This window comes from Bison bison, unplaced genomic scaffold, assembly GCF_000754665.1.
Source record: "Bison bison bison isolate TAMUID 2011002044 unplaced genomic scaffold, Bison_UMD1.0 scf7180017864066, whole genome shotgun sequence".
In the NCBI taxonomy this organism is placed as follows: domain Eukaryota; kingdom Metazoa; phylum Chordata; class Mammalia; order Artiodactyla; family Bovidae; genus Bison; species Bison bison.
The window spans coordinates 6,724,951-6,746,736 of NW_011494638.1; the positions used below are offsets into that span (position 1 = coordinate 6,724,951).

General features: G+C 38.5%; 1 protein-coding gene across 1 annotated transcript in view; it reads right to left on the reverse strand.

Annotated features, from left to right (window-relative positions):
* Positions 1–15,068: 15,068 nt before the first annotated feature.
* The window catches only part of ADAM10 (ADAM metallopeptidase domain 10), a 144,598-nt gene continuing 137,880 nt past the window's right edge, over positions 15,069–21,786 (reverse strand). The window contains exons 15-16 of the mRNA XM_010836817.1: positions 19,835–19,961; positions 15,069–17,988 (exon numbers count right to left, since the gene is read on the reverse strand). Of these exons, the coding sequence (XP_010835119.1) occupies positions 17,894–17,988; positions 19,835–19,961 (222 nt within the window). The 3' untranslated portion in view covers positions 15,069–17,893. The remainder of the gene's footprint in view (positions 17,989–19,834; positions 19,962–21,786) is intronic.

The following is a 21,786-nucleotide window of genomic DNA, read 5'->3' on the forward strand; positions in this document are numbered from 1 at the left end:
CGTGTCCAGTAAGATCCCAAATGCCGCAGGACAGCTAAGCCCACGCGCTGAAACTGCTGAGCCCACGCACCCCAGAGCCTGTGCTGTGCCAGAGGGAAGTGGCCAAGGGAAGCCACTGCCATGAGAAGCCCGAGCACAGCAACGAGAGAGAGCAGCCACCACTTGCCACAACTAGAGAAAGCCCATGCACAGCAACAGAGACCCAGCTCAGCCAAGAATTTAAAAATAAATAATAAGTTTTTCTAATTAAATTAAGTTAAAAAATAAAACCAATTTTATTAAAAAAAAAAAAAAGATAGGTGGTAAAATACTAAGTGAAATCAATAACACCCCTGGCCCAAGAATAAGATTGTAGTAATCTGGAAAGAGGAAGTGCGCATTGGAGTTCCCGGTGCCAGCAACATTGCACATGTCACTCCGGATGGTGGTTGCACAGGTGTTCATTTTTATCACCATTCTTTAGTGAATTTCTTCATGCACTATCAGTATGAATGTCACATTTCGTAATACAAAGAAAAAATAAAGGGCAGAGTTAAAACCATTTCTCTAGCATACTTTCCAATACTAATTAGTTTCACACAAAATATAATTAGAAATTATTTCACCTTCTGTAGGAAAACTTGAAGTGACACAGGACGTCATAACATTTTGGGCAGAGAAATCAATAAGCAACCAACACGACAAATGGCTCACAAGAACATTTGAGACTCCTCTTGGCATGGATTACTTTTCACTCGGGAAGATGTGTTCATCGACATCACATTTTCTGAAGAACATCTTAGGAGGGAAGTCAAATAGGGAAACTGAATAATGCAGCCACATCTGTTCATTGCACATGCAAAATGCTGGCTGGTTCGCTGATTATACTCACCTCTCCTCCAAAGAATCTGTATTTATGAGCCCACTCAGGAAAGATAACACTGGCATCTTGCCTTTCAGGCAAAAGCCTGTTTGTGCTTTACTTGTAAGAAAGCACAAGGAAAGAAATGGGGCGTCAATAACACTGCAGCTGGGCTCTTTGAGGTGCCCCAAGTCAGAGAGAGGGAAACAAGCATTCCATTCAACACTAAAATGCATGTGCTGCCCTCCAGAGCAAAGCTGCCTGTCCTCAGCATTCACCTTGATAATGTTGCCACAAACACTGAAATTTTGGTGGTCGTTACACATCTCTGGGGTGGCAAAGCAAGAAGTCAGACTTCCCAGGGCAAGGCCAGCTTTCCCACAGAGCCTGGATGAGAGGGAGGTCAGATGGATGGTAAATAGATGGGCAAGAAGAAGCCTGAGGGGACTTCCCTGGCGGTCCAGTGGTTAAGATTGAAACTTCCAATGCAGGGGGTTTGGGTTTGATCCCTGGTTGGGGCGCTAAGATCTCACATGCCTCGCCGCCAAAAAAACAAAACATAAAACTGAATTAGTATTGTAACAAATTCAATAAAGACTTTAAAAATGGTCCACATTGAAAATATATGTTAAAAAAGAGGGATACTAAAGTCAATCCACAGAGTCACCAGCTACCTGCTTACCTTATCTCATACTACAAACTTTTTGAATTCCAGTGATCTCTGTGTGATGAATGGCCCCCAGCAAACCTCATTCCTTCCACTGGGGCTCAGGATAGGCTGCCCTCCAAAATGCCACAATGGCATACTGGTTATTTTGGATTAAAGTTACTTAGGAAATGGCCAGTGCAAGAGGCACACCCTTTTGTACCTCCCTAAAAGCAGGGAATAAATCTCTCCTGTGAAGGTGCCCTTTCTGATCTGAAGGTAGGACGGACACTCTTATCACCAGAGACAAAGAACTGGGTCTGAGAAGCCTGTATAAACAAAGCTTGTCACTTCTTTAATTTACTACCCCAAGACCAAACTCTGCTTATATTCTTTACTAATGGACCACCCAAAACCTAAGTTTCTTCGTCCTGTCAATTCCTCACAAATGCATTGTCTCTTTGTCTAATAAGTATAAAAGTTGCCTGCTTTGGCCACGTCTTAGGTCCCATTTTATGAGACTGCCGTGTGCATGAATTCAATGTTTCTTTTTCTCCTGTTAATCTGTCTTGTGTCAACTTCATTATTAGTCCAGCCACAAGGGTTTCCCAGGTAGATAGTGGTAAAGAACTTGCCTGCCAATTCAGGAGATATAAGAGACGCAAGTTCAATCCCTGGATTGGGAAGATCCTCTGGAGAAGAAAATGGCAACCCACTCCAGTATTCTCGCCTGGAGAATCCTAAGGACAGAGGAGCCTGGCGGGGTACAGTCCATGGGGTCGCACAGAGTCAGACACGTCTGAAACGACTTAGCATGCATGGCTGTAAGAACTCAAGAGGAGTAGAGGGGGGAACCTCCCCCTCCCGACACTTATCATGTCTGCCTTGTCTTGTGGCTCCTTCCTCTTCTTTCCTCCAGAATGTCCTCCTCCCTGCCTAACTGGGTCTTATTTATCCACCCAGGCAGTCACTTCACCAGTCACTTTCTAGCTCAGCCCAGCTGACAGGGGTCTCTGTCCTCTGAATGCTCAGCCGTTCTGTGAGTGATGCTGTCTCTGGGGCCTCAGGAATTGGTGCCCTGCTGGTTTCCCGCCACTTCTCCATCTCCTCTCTGGTCCTTGCCCTCTATTCAGCCTGGCAAGGTTGGCACTCCTCCAGGTCGAGGCCTCCTTCTCTGCTCACTTGCTTCTCCCTCTTTAGGCCATTTTCCCACTTCTATGCCTTCATTTTTGACCCATGCAGGCCAACCACTCCCACATTAGAGTTGCAGTGTGGGGTGACCCTGAGTGGAGGGCACTCCTGCATATGCAATTGCCACTCTCAACGGTTCCCCCTCTGCTGTCTCACAAGCTGCAAAGGTTCAGAACTGAGCCCATGGTGTCCTCCCTGCACCCCCCAATCCTGCTTCTCCCCAAGCTGTCTGTCCTATGGCTCAGTGTGTATCATTTACTACACCACTAGTTGCTGATTCCAGACATGGGGGTGGGGAGTGGAGCAACTGTAATACTTCCTCCCCTTTGGCCCTTCACAATGGAGCAATCACCAAATCCTATGGATTCTGCCATATTTCTTTAAAAAAAAAAAAAAAATTAAATATTTATTTGGCTATGCCAGGTCTTAGTTGCAGCATGTGGGATCTAGTTCCCTGACCAGGCATTGAACCAGGGTCCCCTGCACTGGGAGCATGAGTATTAGCCACTGGGCCACCAGGGAAGTCCCCTACCCATACTTCTTGCGTTTACATCTCCCTGATTCCGCCGCCATCATTCTAACCCAAGCTGACACTCTTACCTGGATGTTGGCGACAACTTTCCGCCTCTTCTCGCTGTACCCAATCCTTTTTCAATCCATTCTCATTACAGCACCAGAGTGTGTTTTCCTGCTCTGAGCCTTTAAAATGACTTTCCAATGCTCTTCGGAAAAAAGCCCAAAATAAATTACCAATATGGTAGCTTCCCCTTTTCCCTCCAGTCTTGTCGCCCTCACTCCGTACATCATGGTCCACCTGGTCCCAACTCAGCCTGCACGTTAGAACTACCTCGGAAGCTTCCAAAAGGGCCTACTTCTCAGCCCCAATCCTAGGGACTTTTATTATCTTGGTCTGGGTAAAGTCTGGGTATCGCGAGATCTGAATGCTTTCCTGGTGATTCTAATATGCGCTAATTTTGAGAACCTGGGTCTAGGCACGTGGACCGTCTTTCAGTTCCCTGAAAGGTGCAAAGCTCTCTATTGCTTCTCCGCCTTCCCCTTCTATTCTCCCAGCTTCTTCCCATGCTTGAAGTCCCAATTGAGGTGGTACTGCCCCAGGGGTAATTTAACAAAGATTATCCCACCCTACACAAATGTATTGGGCTGCCAAAAAGTTTGTCCGGGTTTTTCTGTAACATCTTATGGGAAAATTCGAATGAATATTTTGGCCCCCACCCCCCTATTCCCACCCACTCTTAACATCTTTTAATTCTGGAAAAATTATACGTGACCATGCCATTTTGGAACAACAACAACAACAAAAAATCAGTGATCCTGTCTTCATATAAAATATGGTATTTCATTCATCATAGGTTTTTGCATTAATTTTGATTTTTTAAAACACTGCACTAAAATATTGTTTCTCTTGATAGCTGAGTTTTTGGAGCCACCTTAAACTGCACACCAAAGGCAAGGGCCTCAGTCCCCCCACCCTGGCCCTGACAATGTGTGGGTCTCTTTGTTTAATGGCTCCTCATCCCCCATCAAGGACAAACATGTTTTGAAATCTACAAAATTTATATCAAGTTGTCTTTACATTTATATTGTTTGGTACACATAGTCTTAACTAATGCCAATTCTGCATATGTGCTTTACATGGTTAGATAAAATTCCTCTTATGTTGCTTTTAATGTTAAATTTCTCCTTGTCTACTCTTAAATTTGCTATTTTTAAAAAAATATATATATATTTGCTTAGTATCTTTGTCCATCCCTTTCTTTATAATTTTTTCTTTAAAAGTTTTAGACATTTTCCTTCTAGATGTTGTATAGCTGGTTCATTTATATTTCCAGCTCAATCTAGGTGTCTCTTTTAGTGGGAAAAAACCAGTCCCTTCAAATTTAGCATAATAATTGTACCCCTCTATCTTATTTAGTTATTGGCTTACTTATTTCCTACTTTTCATTGTATTTATTTTTGCAGACTGATCAAATTGATATTATTTCCCCTTTCCATCTTGTTAACATGACTTGTCTTGTGAATTTGCCTTATATTTCCTGCTAGGGTCCCTTTCCTGTTGCTCATAATCAGATAGCAATGACTTTACTTTGCCATTAAATGAAAACCAGACATAAATTTCTCCCATGAAAATATTCTTTCAGCGTTTTCACTCCAAATCTTAGAATACATCCACTTCCCCTGCCAGTCCCACAGCCAACGCCCCAAAGGAGACCTTTGGAACATTTCCCTGCTTCCCACCCACCTGCAATGCCCAGACTTGCTGAGCTTCTCTATGTTTAGTTCCAGACTGTTTTTAGAGGAGTTGTCAAGGCAGATGGTGATGTGATCAGTTCAGGAAAAGAACAGGCTTTCACAGAGAGGAGAGCCCAGCAGCACGCCTCAGTCAGAGTTGAGCTTCTGCAGGTGCTGTGTCCATCCAGGTGCTAGTAATACACCTTGATTTGGGCGGTGATCACTTCTACCATTTTACATTTTACATTCTCCTGGCCCTTCATCATTCTTATGGAGACTTTGACTCCGAGTTTATTTGGTCACTAAGTAAAAGAAACTGGTAATTTATTTCTTGAGTTATTTTGGAAGACTGAGTGAACTAAAAGTTCAGTCAATTTCCATAGAGTCCTTTTCTCTCATTGGTGGCAGATTCCATGTTGTAGATAAGCAGTTCAGTACTAGGATGGCTCTTCCTCCTTTAGGAGTAACTTGTTCTTTGCTATGGAAACTCATAAGATTTTTTTCTATTCTTGTAGCTCAGAGATATAATATGCCTAGGAGTATTTTTTATCATCAATCGTTCTTGGAACTCTGTGAGATGCAAATCTCTTATCAGCTAAAAAACTCCTTATATTACTGATTGCCTCTTCTAGTGTATCCTCCACCCCCTTCTCGGTGTCTATCCATCTCCTGATTTATATCTGTAATTTTGCACCGTGCTTTGAGGTGTCTTTCTCTTATCTTCCACGATACTAATTCAGGCATCAACCGTGACCACTTTCTCCTTCATCTCTTGAAACTTTTACATCAAAATCTTTTTTGGTCTCAGAAAATCAGAGTGTGCGTGCGTGTGTGTGCACGCGTGTGCGCGTTGCACTTAAGTCTCAAGTTTTCTTATTCTTTTGGTTCAAGGTATCTATGCCAATAGCCATTTCTGCTCTGAGGGTTCTGTTGTAATCCTTCTCCCTGGCTGCTGGGCCCCACAAGGGAGCTTCTTTTCCCTTGTTTGTTCCTTTGGGCTCTGTCCCATGTATTGGGTATCTTAAGTGGGAGCATTCCCAAAGTAGTGGAAGGAACAGCAGTCTCAACTTCCCCTGGCCACAGCTTAGCAGCAGACAGGTTGCCAGTCCTCCAGGGAAGCATGAGAAGGAAGCCTTTCCTGGTCTTCTCACCTCTTCAACTCAGGGTTGGAAGCAACTCCACTCACCTGCTCAGCTCCTCAGGAACCAGGGAGACCAGGTACACTCCCAAGGACCTCCCCCCACCCCCAACATCCTCTGTCAGGATGGTAACACCTCACCAACATTCCAGGCACTGTCTGCCTCCTGGAGGCCCCAGCAGCTGCTCTGCTCAGGAGAGGCAGGTGGGTTAAGCTGCAAGTAGAAAAAATGCACAATGCGCTCAGGCTGCTAATCTTTCTAGAACCTCCTGTTCCTCATTCCTCATGTGTCAGAACTTCCTCTCTTGTTGTTTCTCGTTTCAAAGGGCTCAATGACTATCACTGAATAAATGCCACCACTCCTACCACAAATATTTTCTGGTACAGTTTCTATCATTATGCTTTTAGAAGCTAACTGGCTTAAATAAAAAACATTAAAAAAAAAATCTCAACAAACAGGAAGTCTCAAGATAGTGTGGGCTTTGGGGAAGGTTGATTCAGCAGCTCTTTAATATCATTAAGATAAAGTGGTTTTTTTTCCCCCTCTCTCTACCAACCTTGATGTTGGCTTCATCCTCAGGCTGATAGCAAGTTGGATGCTGCAGCCTCAGGCAGCACACTAAGACTTAACAACAACCAGAGAAAGTCAGAATCCCCGCATATCTTCCTGGCCAGACTGGGTTATGTGCCCACACTTAAACTTGCTAGAGTTGACAGCATCAACCAAAGACCAACCATCCCTAACCACGTGGCTGTTTGAGAAAATACTTAATCAGTGAACACTTGCTCACAAGCTAAATGTTCTCAGCTCAGTAAGCAGGTTTTCACATGAAAACAAGGATAGCTGGCATTTGAGTGCTCACCATATGCAAGGTGCCTTACATTCTCATTTAATCCTCATCACAGTCCCCGAGGTAGCTAATATTATCATCCTTGTTTCACAGATGAGGTACTTAAAGCTTAACTAACTTTAACTAAAGTCACACAGTTAATGAACCATCATTTTCCTCCTTACAGATTCTATGTCTATGAACACAGCCCAGCATTGCAGCTGGCAACAGAAAATATCCTTTATGTATTAATTCCCTTGGACCCTACCATGAGAGCTCACTAGGTACTCTATGTCTTTCACGTTACAGAGCCTGGGAACTGGCTCACAGTGCAAATCGTTCACAGCAAACCCTTAGCTGTGCGCCCCTGATGCAGCTGGGGAAGTGCAGAGCTGCCTGGCCATGCCTTGGAGTTTCACCTTTGTTTATTGTCTATCGAGCTCAAGAATCCTAATATAAAACAAGCCTCAAGATCTTATTATGATACAGCTGAGCCCTACCCATTAAACACTCATGGCTTGTGCATTCATTTTGTATATTCCTTAAGTATGTGGGAAGTCAAACAAGTATTTTATGCCCCTTAAAAGCAACACACGCTCATGGAACATAAGAACTTATGGGGAGAAGGTATCTGAAGTTCCATTCCTCAGCTCTCTTCCTATTCCCAGAACAATCAATTACTATGTGGTGTATTTCTATAGACTCTTTCTGTAGTGCATTTATTTTTAATTTTAAATTTTCATTTATGGTAATATTCAAAGATACATAAAAGTAGAAACATAGTAAGGAAGCCAATGTTCCAATCACCCAACTTCAACCATCAACAATGACAGTGTATTGCACTATAATTGACATCACACTATACGCAGTCATTTTTAAATTATTTATTATAAAAAGAATATTTCATAAAAGTTCAAATAATATGGAAGAAAAAAGTTAAAAATAAAACCTCTTCCTCTCCCAAGACCCTTAATTCCAGAGCTCAGAAATAATTTAACAGTTTCCAATGTATCAAGTAGACATTTTCTATACATAAATTATGTATCTTTACAAACTTCAAAAATTTCACACAGAAGAAATCATGCTACACGTATTTATTAATACTTGCTTTTTTCATTTACTGTTTACTTTATCTTGGAGGCTTTCAGAAGTGAGTACCCAAGAGTGCCCTGCATTCCTCAACAGCTCTGGTGTTCCATCGGAAAGCATACTTAACCCAGGAATGTGGGGAGGATGAAAGCTACTTGACTGGGAAGATATGTAGATTCTGTCTCTAAAGCCAGAGGTTTACAAAGCGGGCTGGGTACACACCAAGGTGTGTGCGAAAAGACCTATTGGAATGTGGGAAGAAATACCGTAGCTTCCATTAATCTTTTACTCATCCCTTTAAATTTTTGCTTATTTTAAAACATAGAAACATAAGTATAACATTTGCATTATTTATAAATATTTCCATATTATGAATGTTTACTCAAGATTTTTCAGTTTGGGATACAAGATCAACAAAGTTGGTAACCACATTCACAGAAAGCAGAGATGCATGTAAGACTGAAAAAGCAGGCTGAAAGCCTGACCTCTGAACCTCTATGACCCATGCTTCATAGGTGACAAGTGTAGTAGCTGTGAAGCTCCAAACCTGTAAGAATTCCTTAGGTAAGAGAACCTGTCCCTGGCTGGGGATCTTACAAAGGCATACACCTTCTACACAGCAATACACAATGCTTCTACAGAATCTAGACCCTCGGATGGAGGGGACAGAGGAGAACAGGAGTTTCCTGGTTTGGGAGCACTCTGTAAGACCCTTTTAGAGAGCACAATCAGAGTTAATATACAGTATTAGATGAACTTAGAAGAACCTAACTTTTTAAAAACTCAGTCAATAAACAAAAATCCACTTGACTTTTGCTCAGCATTTTCATTTGATCCTGGAATCCACATCCCCTCCCAACTTATTTTTTTGAATAGTTATTTTAAAACCTATGGAACTAGTATTTTGTGAAATTTATAGAAAAATGTTGATCTGGACATTTGCTGCAGGAAAAGAAAATGTTTAACTTCTACCTTTTATTATGAAATAATCAGACAAAAAAATACTATTGATGATTTAGCTAAAGAAAACACTTGTCCACACATACAAAGAAGCTAGGGCCTTCCCATTTAATTTCTAAATTGAGCTTTAGGAATCTATTTCTTGTGCCAGGAGTTATAATGTGTTGCTTATACACTCCAAAGCTAAGCTGTGCTTTTCCCACTTGTGCAAAACATGGTGGGTATATTTTATATCCTAAAAATACAAATGCATATTAGATTTTGAAAGCAAACCTCTCTGGGGGGGAGAGGAGGAAGACATGCTGCCAAGGGACTTAGAATCAGAGGCACGTATGGGTGAGGGTAACGTGATGACACTAACTTCTGTGTATTATTTCATGAAATTAGCCACACTGCCTACTGTGCAAAGCACACACCCTTGATTAAAATACAAATGTTTCTTGAATACTCACCATACACAAGTTCAAGAAAATGGCGATCAATAAAATTCAGCACTATAGAAGAACCAAGAGAGAAGGGCAATCCAGACAGAGGAAACTGGCTTCCCACTGGCATCAAAGTGTAACAGCATGAAACAGTCAAGAAACTGCCTTGCATTTAATTATATCTACAAGTAAAAGTAAGTTTGGGCTAACTTTTACCAAAACTTCAAAATTCAGCTCAAGCATATATCCTTTGGGAAATCATCTTGGCTCACACAGGCGTCTCCTCTGAGTTTCTAGCTACACTGTATTCATAGTTTATGCACAAATACCATTGCATTATGATTGTTGGCATTTTTCCTTTCCACCAGATTATGAGCTCCCTGAGAACTTGGATTACAGTCCCTGGGAGGCTGAGGACAAAACACAGCAGGTTGATAAGCGAATGGGAACTGAAGTAGCCACTGGGAATGGACGATTCTTTTAAGAGCTTGGCTTGGGTAGGGCAGGATTATACCATGATGTGATATGTGCTCTGACAGAGAATGCACAGAATGCTGCGCCTGCATGTGTGCTCGCTCAGTCGTGTCTGACTCCTAACTCCGTGGACTGTAGCCCACCAGGTTCCTCTGTCCACGGAATTCTCTCAGCAACAATACTGGAGTGGGTTGCCATTTCCTACTCCAGGGGATCTTCCCAACCCAGGGATGGAACCCGCGTGTCCTGCGTTGGCTGGCAAGTTCTTTACCACTGTGCCACCTGGGAAGCCCCAAACAGAATGCCACAATGCAGCAAATAAGAAGGACACCTCACCCAGCGTGGCAGGAGGTTAGAGGTCCTGATTCTCAGTTTATGGTAGCCAGGATACAGATACCAAGGTCTGCAAAGCCAAGGGCCTTTTACAACTCTCAAACTTTTGCCAACATCCTTAAGAACAGTAACCAAGTAAGACATCTGCCAAAGTACAAGCCAGCTCTTCAGTAAATGAATATGTTCCACAAAAATGAAAAATCATTTAAAAAAAAATGCACAAAGGAATCCAAATAGCTGGGTTCACATATGATACAATCAAGAGCAAAAAATATTACCTTTCCCGAAAGAAAAACTAGCTCTCAGTGCCCAATATATAACCATTCACTATTAATAAAAACGCTATTTGACCTATTTAATCTCTCTTCATTCTTCAGATTTGGACTCAAGCATCACTTTGTGGGGATGCATGCCATGTCCTCCCTGACTAGTCCCACCTCGTTCCTCAATCCCATCTCTGCATGACCAGCTCTTGGACCACCAAGGCCTCCCCTCACAGCATTTATCATGGTTGATATTGACATGTATTCACATGAGTATTGCTCAAATGGTGGTTCAGACAGTAAAGAATCCATCTGCAATGCAGGAGACCTGGGTTCAATCCCTGGATCAGGAAGATCCCCTGGAGAAGGAAACAGCTACCCACTGCAGTATTCTTGCCTGGGAAATCCCATGGACAGAGGAGGCTGGTGGGCTACAGTCCACGGGGTCCCAAAGAGTCAGATACGACTGAGCACTGAGCATATGATATAGGATTCGTGTCTGTCTCACCCACCAGCCTTAAGTTTCTCGAGGGCAGGGACTGTTAAGTTCACTACTGATTTCCTATCATCCAGCAGAGGTGCTGGAGCAACCAAGAGCTTAACACAGATCCATCCATCCAGTGAATAACCGAGGCAACCAGTCCACACAAATCAACACGTGCAGACCACATAAGCCAAAGAATTCCAAACATCTTCTGATAAGGTTTCAAGGGAGAAGAAGAAAAAATGGTTAATAGGTCAATTCAGTTAATCAGAGTTGCTACTAATAGGCACTGCAAAAAATAAAAACTACGATCGCAAATCCAAAGTAATGAAAAGTTAATCATAACATTGACACTTTATAAAAGCAGGCCTTTTGAGGTTTAGAAATAAAAACTGTCTAAAAGGCGGGGAGGGAGGGAATAAAATATACATGAGAATGAAAAATAAAATTGCTTAATTAGTTCAGTATTACCAAATAGGTTTCACTTTTCAAAATGATGTCTAGAACACATACAATAGAAACACATTTTATATAAAGACAACTTACACTAGATCAAATTATTCTAATTTCTTTACACAGAAAACAATTTCAAGATAGCTTTTTAAAGATATATTTCCACCTCCAGGGATGATTATCATTTTAAGGAGAAAGACTAGAATCCAGCTTACTGTACTGAACTACTTAACACATTCTAATATGGGACACACAGGTTAAATGTGGATAATCTGATCATATTCCTTGACATGTTTTAATAGAAAATATTTTCCTTAAATAGCTATTAAGCCCCACAAAATCTAGCGAGCAAGGAGGGATCTAATGGCCTGCTTGCTATGATTACTGAGTGACTGATAGCTTCAAGCACTCACCCTAGCAGTTGAAATCAATTAATCATTCATCATAACTGGAGCAGAATATAATTAATTATGCTTGCTTGACTGGTTCAAGTTTAATTCCACTAAAATCATTATTTAAAAAATCATTATGAATATAGGCCATTGTCGTGAATTGTTGCTAAAACAGTAATGAATGAGCTTCTGTAAGAATAATCCACATTAAATTTTTTTTTTAATTTTTACAGAAAATTTTGAATAGGAACACAGGTAGAGAAGACACTATAATGAATCCCCAAGCAGCCATTACCCAGGTTCAACACTTATCAACTCACAGTCAAAATTGTTTTCAACTTTACTCCCAGATAGTACCCAATTGCAGCTCACAACTCTTTTTAAGCAAACACCGTTATCATCTCTTTTAGGTATTCAATATGCATCTCTAAAAGGGCTCCTTTTAAAAATGTAACCGTGATACCATTTTCACACCTAAAAATCACTGCAAAAACCCTTAAAATCATCAAATATCCAGTTAAGTTTTCCTATTTTCCCAATGGTGTTATTTTTCATTATTCCAATCAGGATCCAAATAAATCCACAAATTGTACTGGCAGATACACTATCTGGCAGGTATAATATCTTCAGTCTCTCTTAATCCATCTTTTTTTCCTTGCAATTCAGTTGGCGAAGAAACAGGGTCATTTGTCTTGTAGTTTTCCAGTCGGGATTTGCTGATGAAATCTTCTGTGGTATCATTTGACATGTTCCTTTGCATGAACGCATGCTAAGTCCCTTCAGTCATGTCTCTGAGATCCAGTGGACTACAGCCCGCCAGGCTCCTCTGACCATGGCATTCTTCAGGCGAGAATACTGGAGTGGGTTGCCATGCCCTTCTCCAGGGTAGCTTCCCAATCCAGGGATCGAACCCGAGTCTCCTGTGTTTCCTGCATTGTAGGTGGATTCTTTGCCTGCTGAGCCATGGGTGTCATTTCTAGTAAAGAGGTGGTTAGATCCAGAGGCTTGATCACGATCAGATCTGACTTTTGGCTGGACTGCTTCATAAGTGGTATGTGTGTTTCCATTAGGAGGCACAAATTATTTGACTGCTTTTTTGTGAGGTTAGTGGTCACTACTGATCATTGTCTGGGTCCCTTAATCATTGTGGGATAAAAATGGTGATACTGTATCACTCCTCTTTATTAGCTAGAATAGTTAAGTTCCAAAGGTAACTATAGTTTTGTAAACTATCATTATTAATTCATAGAGTAAAAGTTTTGGCCAATGAAAATTTCCTCAAGATGCTTCCTGAATCTTTTCTGATAGATCTCTAGTAGCTTCCTTGCTTTCTGGTATGACAGTGCTTTTTCTCGGCTCTACATACACATTTCTTTCCCTATACCTGGAATTAGCCAGTTATCCAAGAAGTCAGGTTTCTTTGAAGAAAGTGATATTTAGAGACCACATCAGGGCACTACTTTTGACTTTCATTTGGGTTTTGTCCAAAGCTAACAAAGTCAACTAAGCAGGAGTATTCTACTATTGTTTCTAATAAGTCCACATGGCTACATGCATGTGAATTTTTAACCAGAGGGCTCAGATTTTCATAAATTATCTATATAATATGCTAATTAATATACATTAATGGAAGAAGTATAACTTGGTACATATTATCTGGAAGACAGCATCATAATTTTTATCAACAATCTTTAGAAAGTCTTTAACTCACATTTAATTCCACTTTTAGGAATTTATTTCATTATTTGCCTTAGAATTTTCCTTAAAGGATTACTTAAAATAATGAACAATCTAAAAACTTCAATGTCCAAACAATAGGTTTTTTAAAATGTACAATACATCCATAGAATGAAATATTTACAGTCATTAAAATTATGTAGATACAATATCAATCTATTGTTAAATAAGAAAGCTACATAGAAAAGTGTTGAAGACTGTATTCCAAAATGTTAACAATAGAAACTGGGCTATTCTCATGTTTCCGATGCTGGTTTAGGATTTGGCTTCCCAGGATCTGCCAAGTCAGACACTACTTCTCCAGATGCTTTCCAGAGTCTATAAAATGCTGTTCTTGTTATCTCCAGTATTCCTTATCCTTGTTGGATATGATCTTTTCTTCCCCCAATCACTGTGATTTTAGCAGAAATTTTAGGAAAAAACAGAGGCTGATAAGTATTTTGCTCTACCCTCCATTTTTACCTAGCATTGCATTGTTTTTCATAGGAGAGATCAAATACTCTGAAAAGCTTATCAATTACAAAACATAAATTTCTACTGAAAATAGTGCATACATGTTTGCATTTAACATACACAAATAAGACAGTAGTGCAGAATACAAAGGTTCACTTGTATCCTAAATATAAAGGTTTGTATACAGAAATGAGAGTGGAAAAACTAAACGGGTAATAAACAGAAAAAGATTTGAATGGAAGCTGTTTTTAAATGAGAACATAAAACCAGAAATGCTGAAACTGAAGCTGAGTTCTGTGAGGCAAACTGATTATCCTTTTTGCTACTTAGAAGTCAAAAGTGCTTTTCAGGAAACTACAATTTCTTGCAACTTTAGTGACTTCTCTGAAGAATAACTGTCCTTGGCAGCTGCTTTAAAGCTAAATCCAACTCGCTCTCTAGTTTTGGGAGACCTTGACTCTTTATTTATTTTTTTTTTTAATTTTATTTTTAAACTTTACATAATTGTATTAGATTTGCCAAACATCAAAATGAATCCATCACAGGTATACGTGTGCTCCCCATCCTGAACCCTCCTCCCTCCTCCCTCCCCATCTGGATAAGGAACATCATTTCCTAAACCCCTGAAGACGGGCTGTCCAGTTTTATAATGGACTTACTAAATTGACCCTCTTATACTTTCGATTATAAATACTTAGGAAATTAAAACCCTTTCCAAGAACAAGAACCCGTAATTGCACAGCTGCCATGGACACTAATCCCACCTTTGGAGAAATAATAATCCTTAGGTCTTAAAATGTACAGACCACAGGGACAAATATAAGTAGTTGAGAGTGGTTTGCTCAGTTTGGAGAAATCTTCAGTTTTCACTAGTCTGTAATATAACAAAAACAAAGTACCCAAAGCAAAAACTGCTGAAAACACCTCAGAAAACAAGACTGATCAGATAAAGCTGCCATTCCCATAAAGAAGTCCCTCCCCAAACTGTATATTTTCTGACACTATAAAGGGCACTAGTCCAGAAAGTGTAATAATTTATTCCATTGCTGATTTAATCTAAACAAAATTTAAATATGCAGTTGTAAGTAAAAACAGTAAACTTGTAATCATCCGAGTTAATATTGATAGTTTAATAAACATAATTAAACATAATACATATTTTGAGGTTTCTGAATTAAAGTAAAAAGTATTGCATGTTTTTACTCACTTAACAAATACTACTTATTTAAACTGGCCTCAATATATTAAAAAAATAAGTTGTGTTTGGGGTAGATTATTCTGTGCAGGGCACTATTCCAGGCTTACAATTCTTTTTCTAGGAAGGCTGAAATGTCAAGTCTTCTTACGTGCTATGAATTTGACAAAGCAGGAAAACATGGCTCAAATTTTTAAAATACACTTAACATCAAACTCAACTTTTAAAATAAATGAAGTATTTAGCATTCAAAACTTTGGAAAAAATATATAAGACCACAGTTTCCAAAATGACTCAGCTCTTCCACTAAGACACGTTTAGGCACTCTGAATACTGATTAGAAATAATGCAAAGCAGTTGAGATTAGTTAAATGTTTTTCAAATGTTCACTGTGTATAGAAAGAGATCTAATCACGGAAATTTTTACATGGAGTCCTAACTAAGAATAAAGATATCTATACTTGTGTGGGAAGAGGCAATTCCCTTTCTGCTTAACCATCTCTTTCATTTAGGAAGGAAAGGCGGCCTTGCGGGACGCTTCTTTTGATAGTTCTCAAAGTTCAAAGAGTATGAAACCTTCAAGTTGATTTCATCAAGTCTATTTATTAATGCATTTCAAGTTTCAAAAAACCTTACATCTTTGCACAATACTTTATTTTTTGCAATTTTTAGTAAAAATTTCCAAAGTGAACAAAAAGATACTGTATAAAACACAGTGGACATTAAACTGACAGTAGTATTAGATCTCACTTGTCTCGATCCTCTTGTTTTACCACATCTTGATTTGGAGTGGAGAGAGTTCAGTGCACGTATCTCTTTTCAGAAAACATTTAACTTAGACTCAAAATAAAATAGGGCAGTTGTACACCTGCCAAAACCCTACCACAGGATAACATTTCAAGCAAAAAATGTACATGTTCAAAGTCTAGCACACTCAAGAAGTTACTAAGAACTCTGGCGGAGTAAAAGTCACCATTTTAGAAATGCAAACCCACTTCCAACCTTTGCACAGTCCAAAAACAAAGGCATTTAAATGATTTAAAAGCAATTACATACATATCTACCTACTTGTTTGTTTAGAATTATTTATAGTCTATCTGGGGTTTCATGTACAAAATTTGTCTCTAAATCATGTACAAAAAGCTGTATTTTGAAAAAAGTCACCACATACTGTACAAGTTTACAAGGAAGAGATCCCATTATTTTCTCTAGCATTTTTGGCCTTGCTGGCTTGCGTCACATTATGAGAATGATTGTGTAAACCTTATACTCTTAAGAAAAAAAGGAAAAAAAAAAAGCCAAACACAAATCATTTCAACTTTGCCTAAATTTGCCTCCTATGTGAAGCCAGGAAAATCATAGCTGTTTACTTCTAATTTAACATGATGTAGTTGGAAAAAAAGCAATAAATATGTCACAAGCTTAAAGTTTTTTTTGTAATGCCCCCTTCCATTCCTGCATAGCAATAAGCCTGTTAATACATTAAACGCTTTTGACTTCTTTCTTTAAAAAGCCAATTATTTACACCTGTTTAAAAAATAAATTTGGAATGGGACATTGTGCTGTTTCACCTTCATTGCTGATAAAATATCTTAGGGAAAAAAAAGTGTCGGAAGGCCTATCTACAATTTTAACTACTAGTTGAGCAAATCACTCCTCTTTAGTGGTTACCAATGATCATGATATGCTGAAAACTCTGTTCAAATATCTTGATAAAACAGACACACAGCTTTTCTTTTCCATATCGGACAAAACCCAAAACATAATTAACATACAAATAAGAGGCTGCAAATAAAAAGAATCATTTCATTGACCTAACTGCTACCAACATGAATAAAAATTTCACCTATCAATTCAAAAATGGAATTGAATTAGAAAGTTTAAAATAAGTAAGCAGAAATCAGACATTTACATAAAGAACTAAGTCTGAAGTAGTAGTATGCTGCATATGTCCAGTTTTCACAACACTTAACTGTGTTCTTCAGCGTCGTCAATCCTGTGCTCTTAGCAGCCGTTTGATAAAACAAAATGAATATCAGAACCAACTCCATCATGAGGAAAAGGTAAACTGATTCTCTTCTCATAACTGCCCATGTAAAGCATGACAGAATCCTGGACCACTGAATACCACCATTCTCTGTTATCCTGAGTATGTCAATTAACAGTAATTTTTCATTAAGAGCGGAAAAAATTTTATAATACAAAGAAACATCCATATTGCAATTTCTGTTTACAATTGCACACAGAAGTACAGTGTACGTAAGAAATAACATGTCTGCATATAACAAGGTATGTACATTGGCAAGTGATGTCTCCAATGTTGAGGTGGTCGAGCCTCCTAGCCTTGATTGGCAGTTGAAAAAAATATATATATATTTAAATTTGTGATAAAAGTTTATCGAGAGCCAAGTTTGCCTGCAAGTGAAGAAAATGCAGCAACGAAGAACAGGGAACACGGGGCACATAATAATATTCTAAGACTTTGTGCCATTAGGTTAAAAATATCTGTCTATAAGAAAATGGGGTTTCTTTTTTTTTCACATCCCACCCCCAAATTGGAATTTTCAGGCTTTAAAATTTAAGTAATTCCACCTGATCTGAGGAAATGATCTCTTGCCATTTTTTTTCTTCTACTGTTATTCGTGAGGGTTTCATTTGGGGATGATGATTTAATAGGTTTCTCTTTGGAGTGAAGTTTTCCCATTGTAGGCACTAGGAAGAACCAAGGCAAAAGCTGAGTTAACGTCTCATGTGTCCCATCTGATAACTCTCCCGGGGCCTCTGACGCTGGGGCTGTTGAATGGGCTGGGGAGGTCTTCTCCTCTTTAAAGTGCCTGTGGGTCACAAAGCAAAAGAGGTTTATCATGAGCTTTTCAATCTTTTAAAGACAAAGCTGCCATTTCAATAAAAAAAGAGGTTCTAGACCAGCTCTGTCCAAAACAAATACAGTATGAGCCGCATACATCATTTTCTATTTTCTGGTAGCCATAATGTAAAAAATAAAACAGAGACAGGTAAAATAATTTCAATAATATTTTCATTTCATTAACCCAATATAGCCAAAATATTAATAATTATTAATAAAATATTTCATCTTAAAAATACTAATTCTTCAGAGTTTGACACTTAACCGTCTGAGCCACCAGGGAAGCCAGAGTTTGGTAGGCATTTAATATTTACAATACATCTCAACTGAGACTAGCCACATTACAATTGCTAAAAAGCTACAACTATCAGATTAATATGGATTCTGAGGACAGACTGCATGAGGAACAAACTGCTGGGTATCTTTGAGCAAATGACTTAACCTCTCTGAAGCTCAGATGATTAGTCTGTACAACAGAGACAATTAACTAACTCATATAGTCTGTTGTGAGGATTATATGATAATTCATGTAAAAGTGCTCAACATCTTTTGTGAGGGTTCAATAAATAGCAGTTAAGAGCTGGCATTTTCTTAAAATGAAATTAAGTAAAAGAATTTTCATTGAATGAGAATAATGTAGTCTCATTCAATAAAATGAACTGGTAGTGTAGTTAAAAAGTGTCACGTGGCCCTTGGAAATCCCTAAGAAATTGACAAAAGTTCCTGACTGCTAAAGCAGTAATTGGAAAAGCAATGACATCAAAATCAAATTTCTGCTTCCCTCCAAGATACTGTCCCAGCATGACTACTGAAGTCTCTTACCTTAAGATAGGGAAATACAGGAGAACAACTGAGGGAAAATTATAAGAAAGCCCTAGTTTTAAACAACTTTTATGTAGGGCAGTGGATTTGGCCTGAGGCAAGAGGCTTCAAGAGGCGAAGTGAGTGGGAGGCAGGAGAGGGAATCCTGGGACGGTGCCTGCCCTTGAACATACAAGAACAGAGTCCAAGGGTCCTGAAGAAAGGGTGGAAGGGGACACCCAGCCTGGGGAGGGGGAGGGAGAAATAGACAGGGCCTAAATAATCTGGTAAGTGGATTTCTTACCCTTCTCCAAATCCATGAAATGAAATGAAAAGTCACTCAGTCATGTTCAACTCTTTGCGACCCCATGGACTATACAGTCCATGGAATTCTCCAGGCCAGAATACTGGAGTGGGTAGCCTTTCCCTTCTCCAGGGTCTCTCATATAAAGGTCTTTCCTATCTCTCATCTCCTCCCAGCCCTGGCTCCCTGAGAGCTAAAGGATGGAGACAAAACCTTAGGAGTTGTTTTCAGAGATGGAGAATAACTACAGTTGTTTGGTAACTGAAGCCTCTACCCTAAGACTCTCCCACAGACTGGAATCTGTACGTCCCCACAAGAGAAATCCGTATTTTTCCCTTGGGAAAATAAGTTTATGTGCCAGAATATATTTCAGGAGCATGAACACAAAACCCATAACTGAAGCATAGCTATTAGAAAGACCAATCATTTAAAAGTGGTCTATCATAATAAAACCAAAAAGGGAAGATTTTACTATTTTTTTTTTTTTAAAAGGATATATTAGCATTAAATCAGCAGCCATAAGCTAGCCTGCATTGATTGGGGGGGAAAAAAAAAAACACTTAAAAATCAACTAAATAATCCATCTAGTAATCCCATTCTCAAGGAGAAAGTACTATAAATCAACTACTAAAGACTCCTTTAAAATTCAGTTCTACTTGCTGAATGGTTCTGAGTAATAAAAACATATACCTTGCTCAAACTGTCTTACCTGGAAGAGGTTTAGGAGGAGGCAACTTTGGATTACTACTTGGAGTGTGTACACTGCATATCTTAATAAAACCAGCCATTAACATGATCAGGGCAATTCCCATAAGTAATACTGCCCACCAGTAAGCCTAGAAATAAAAAGATTTTTCCAATGAAAAAACTATAAAATATTTTAGAATATTTTGTATTATATAAAATATATAATAGGATATATTACATTTTAATTTTTAAACCACATTTGTTCATTGGGAGTTGATAGCTACCACATAAAAGCACATATATAAAAATTTCTTTAAATATAAAAAAGTACAAAGGAGGAAAGAAAAATCACCCATAATTTCACTTCCTAGAGGAAACCACTCAGTCTTATTTTCATTCCAGTTACTCTCCAGTGACTTAGAAGATATATAGCTTGCTTTAAATTCTACTAGATTTTAAAAATATTCTTTAACCTATAAATTTTTCTAATCATCAAAGCTAAGACTGAAATTCTATCTTTTTTGAGGCCCCTCTTTCCTGTTTCTCTATTTCATAAGGAACTCTAGTCTCAGACTACCATTATTAAATTATTTTTATACAATCTATCTTAGTTTTCATTATATATATATATATTACGTATATATTCATTTATTTAAAGGTTAACTGCCTTCTTTAACATGAAAACTGGAAGTATATACACATGCTTGAGGCAGGCAAAGTTTCTCTCTGAGAAGGTACTAAAATTTCACTTCCAACTTAAATCATATTAGATCAATTTGCCAAACAAAAAAACTTCAAAAATTACTGGCATAATTTATAGAAAAATTATGCTGCCATTCTTAATAAATCCTAAATCTATTTTGCAATTCAAAATATTCAAAATTTGTCTTAAGATAGCATATAATAAACACCATACAAAATAGTTTAACAATTAGAAAACTATGAACCTTATATTATTAAAACGCATACATAGTTATTGCTCATTTTGCCAATAAAACTCACATTTAAGAAGAGTTTCTATGATCTAGGGCCTTACAACAAACAGGCTACTACTTCCAGACTGTTTTCTTTATCCAGTAGTGACAACACAATTAAAGAAATAAAAGCTAAAAGAAAAATGAATGCTGTGGCGAAACACCCCAAGCCACCCACTTTCCCCATGTGTGTAAAGCCATGTGTATAAATTTATACATATATATAAATGTGATTAATTTTGAAAGACCCCCAAACTTACAGAAAAGTTCCAAGTACAATACAAAGAAGTTTTTAAAATCTAGAACCATCTAAGAGTAAGCTGCTTCCATGATGTCCTATTACACTTGAACAATTCAACACATAGTTTCTACAATCTATGGGTGTTTTTCCTAGATAATCACAATATAATCATCAAAATCAGGAAACTGGTATTGTTACATTAGTACCATTAAATCCTCAGACTGACTCATTCAAGTTTTGCCATTTGTCCCAATACCATCCAATTCAGACCCATGTTGCCTTTAGCAGTTGTGTTTCTTTAGTCTCCTGCAATCTGGAAATAATCCAGTCTTTCCAGTTTATATAACTTGGACACTTTTGAGGATTACAGATCAGTTATTTTGCAATGGAATGTCCCTCAATTTGGGTTTCTCAGATGTTTCTCCATTATTAGATTCAGGTCACACATCTTTTAGTTAGAGTATCTCAGAAATGATGCTTTATGATCATGTGACACATGACTTTGATCTCATTACTGAAGATGGTTTACTTGACCACTTCATCAAGGTGTAAACTGCCAACCTTTACCAAAAAGATACTCTACTCTTTTGCAGTCAATGAGTATTTCATATAGACATAATTTAGAACTATGTAAATATTCTATTCCTTATAAAACTTACAATTTATTCATTTGTTCATTTGTTTATTCCCTCTCGGTTTCCTATTTTCCTGAATGGGTTATAATCCATTTCTATCATTATTATATCTTTTAGGCCTGTC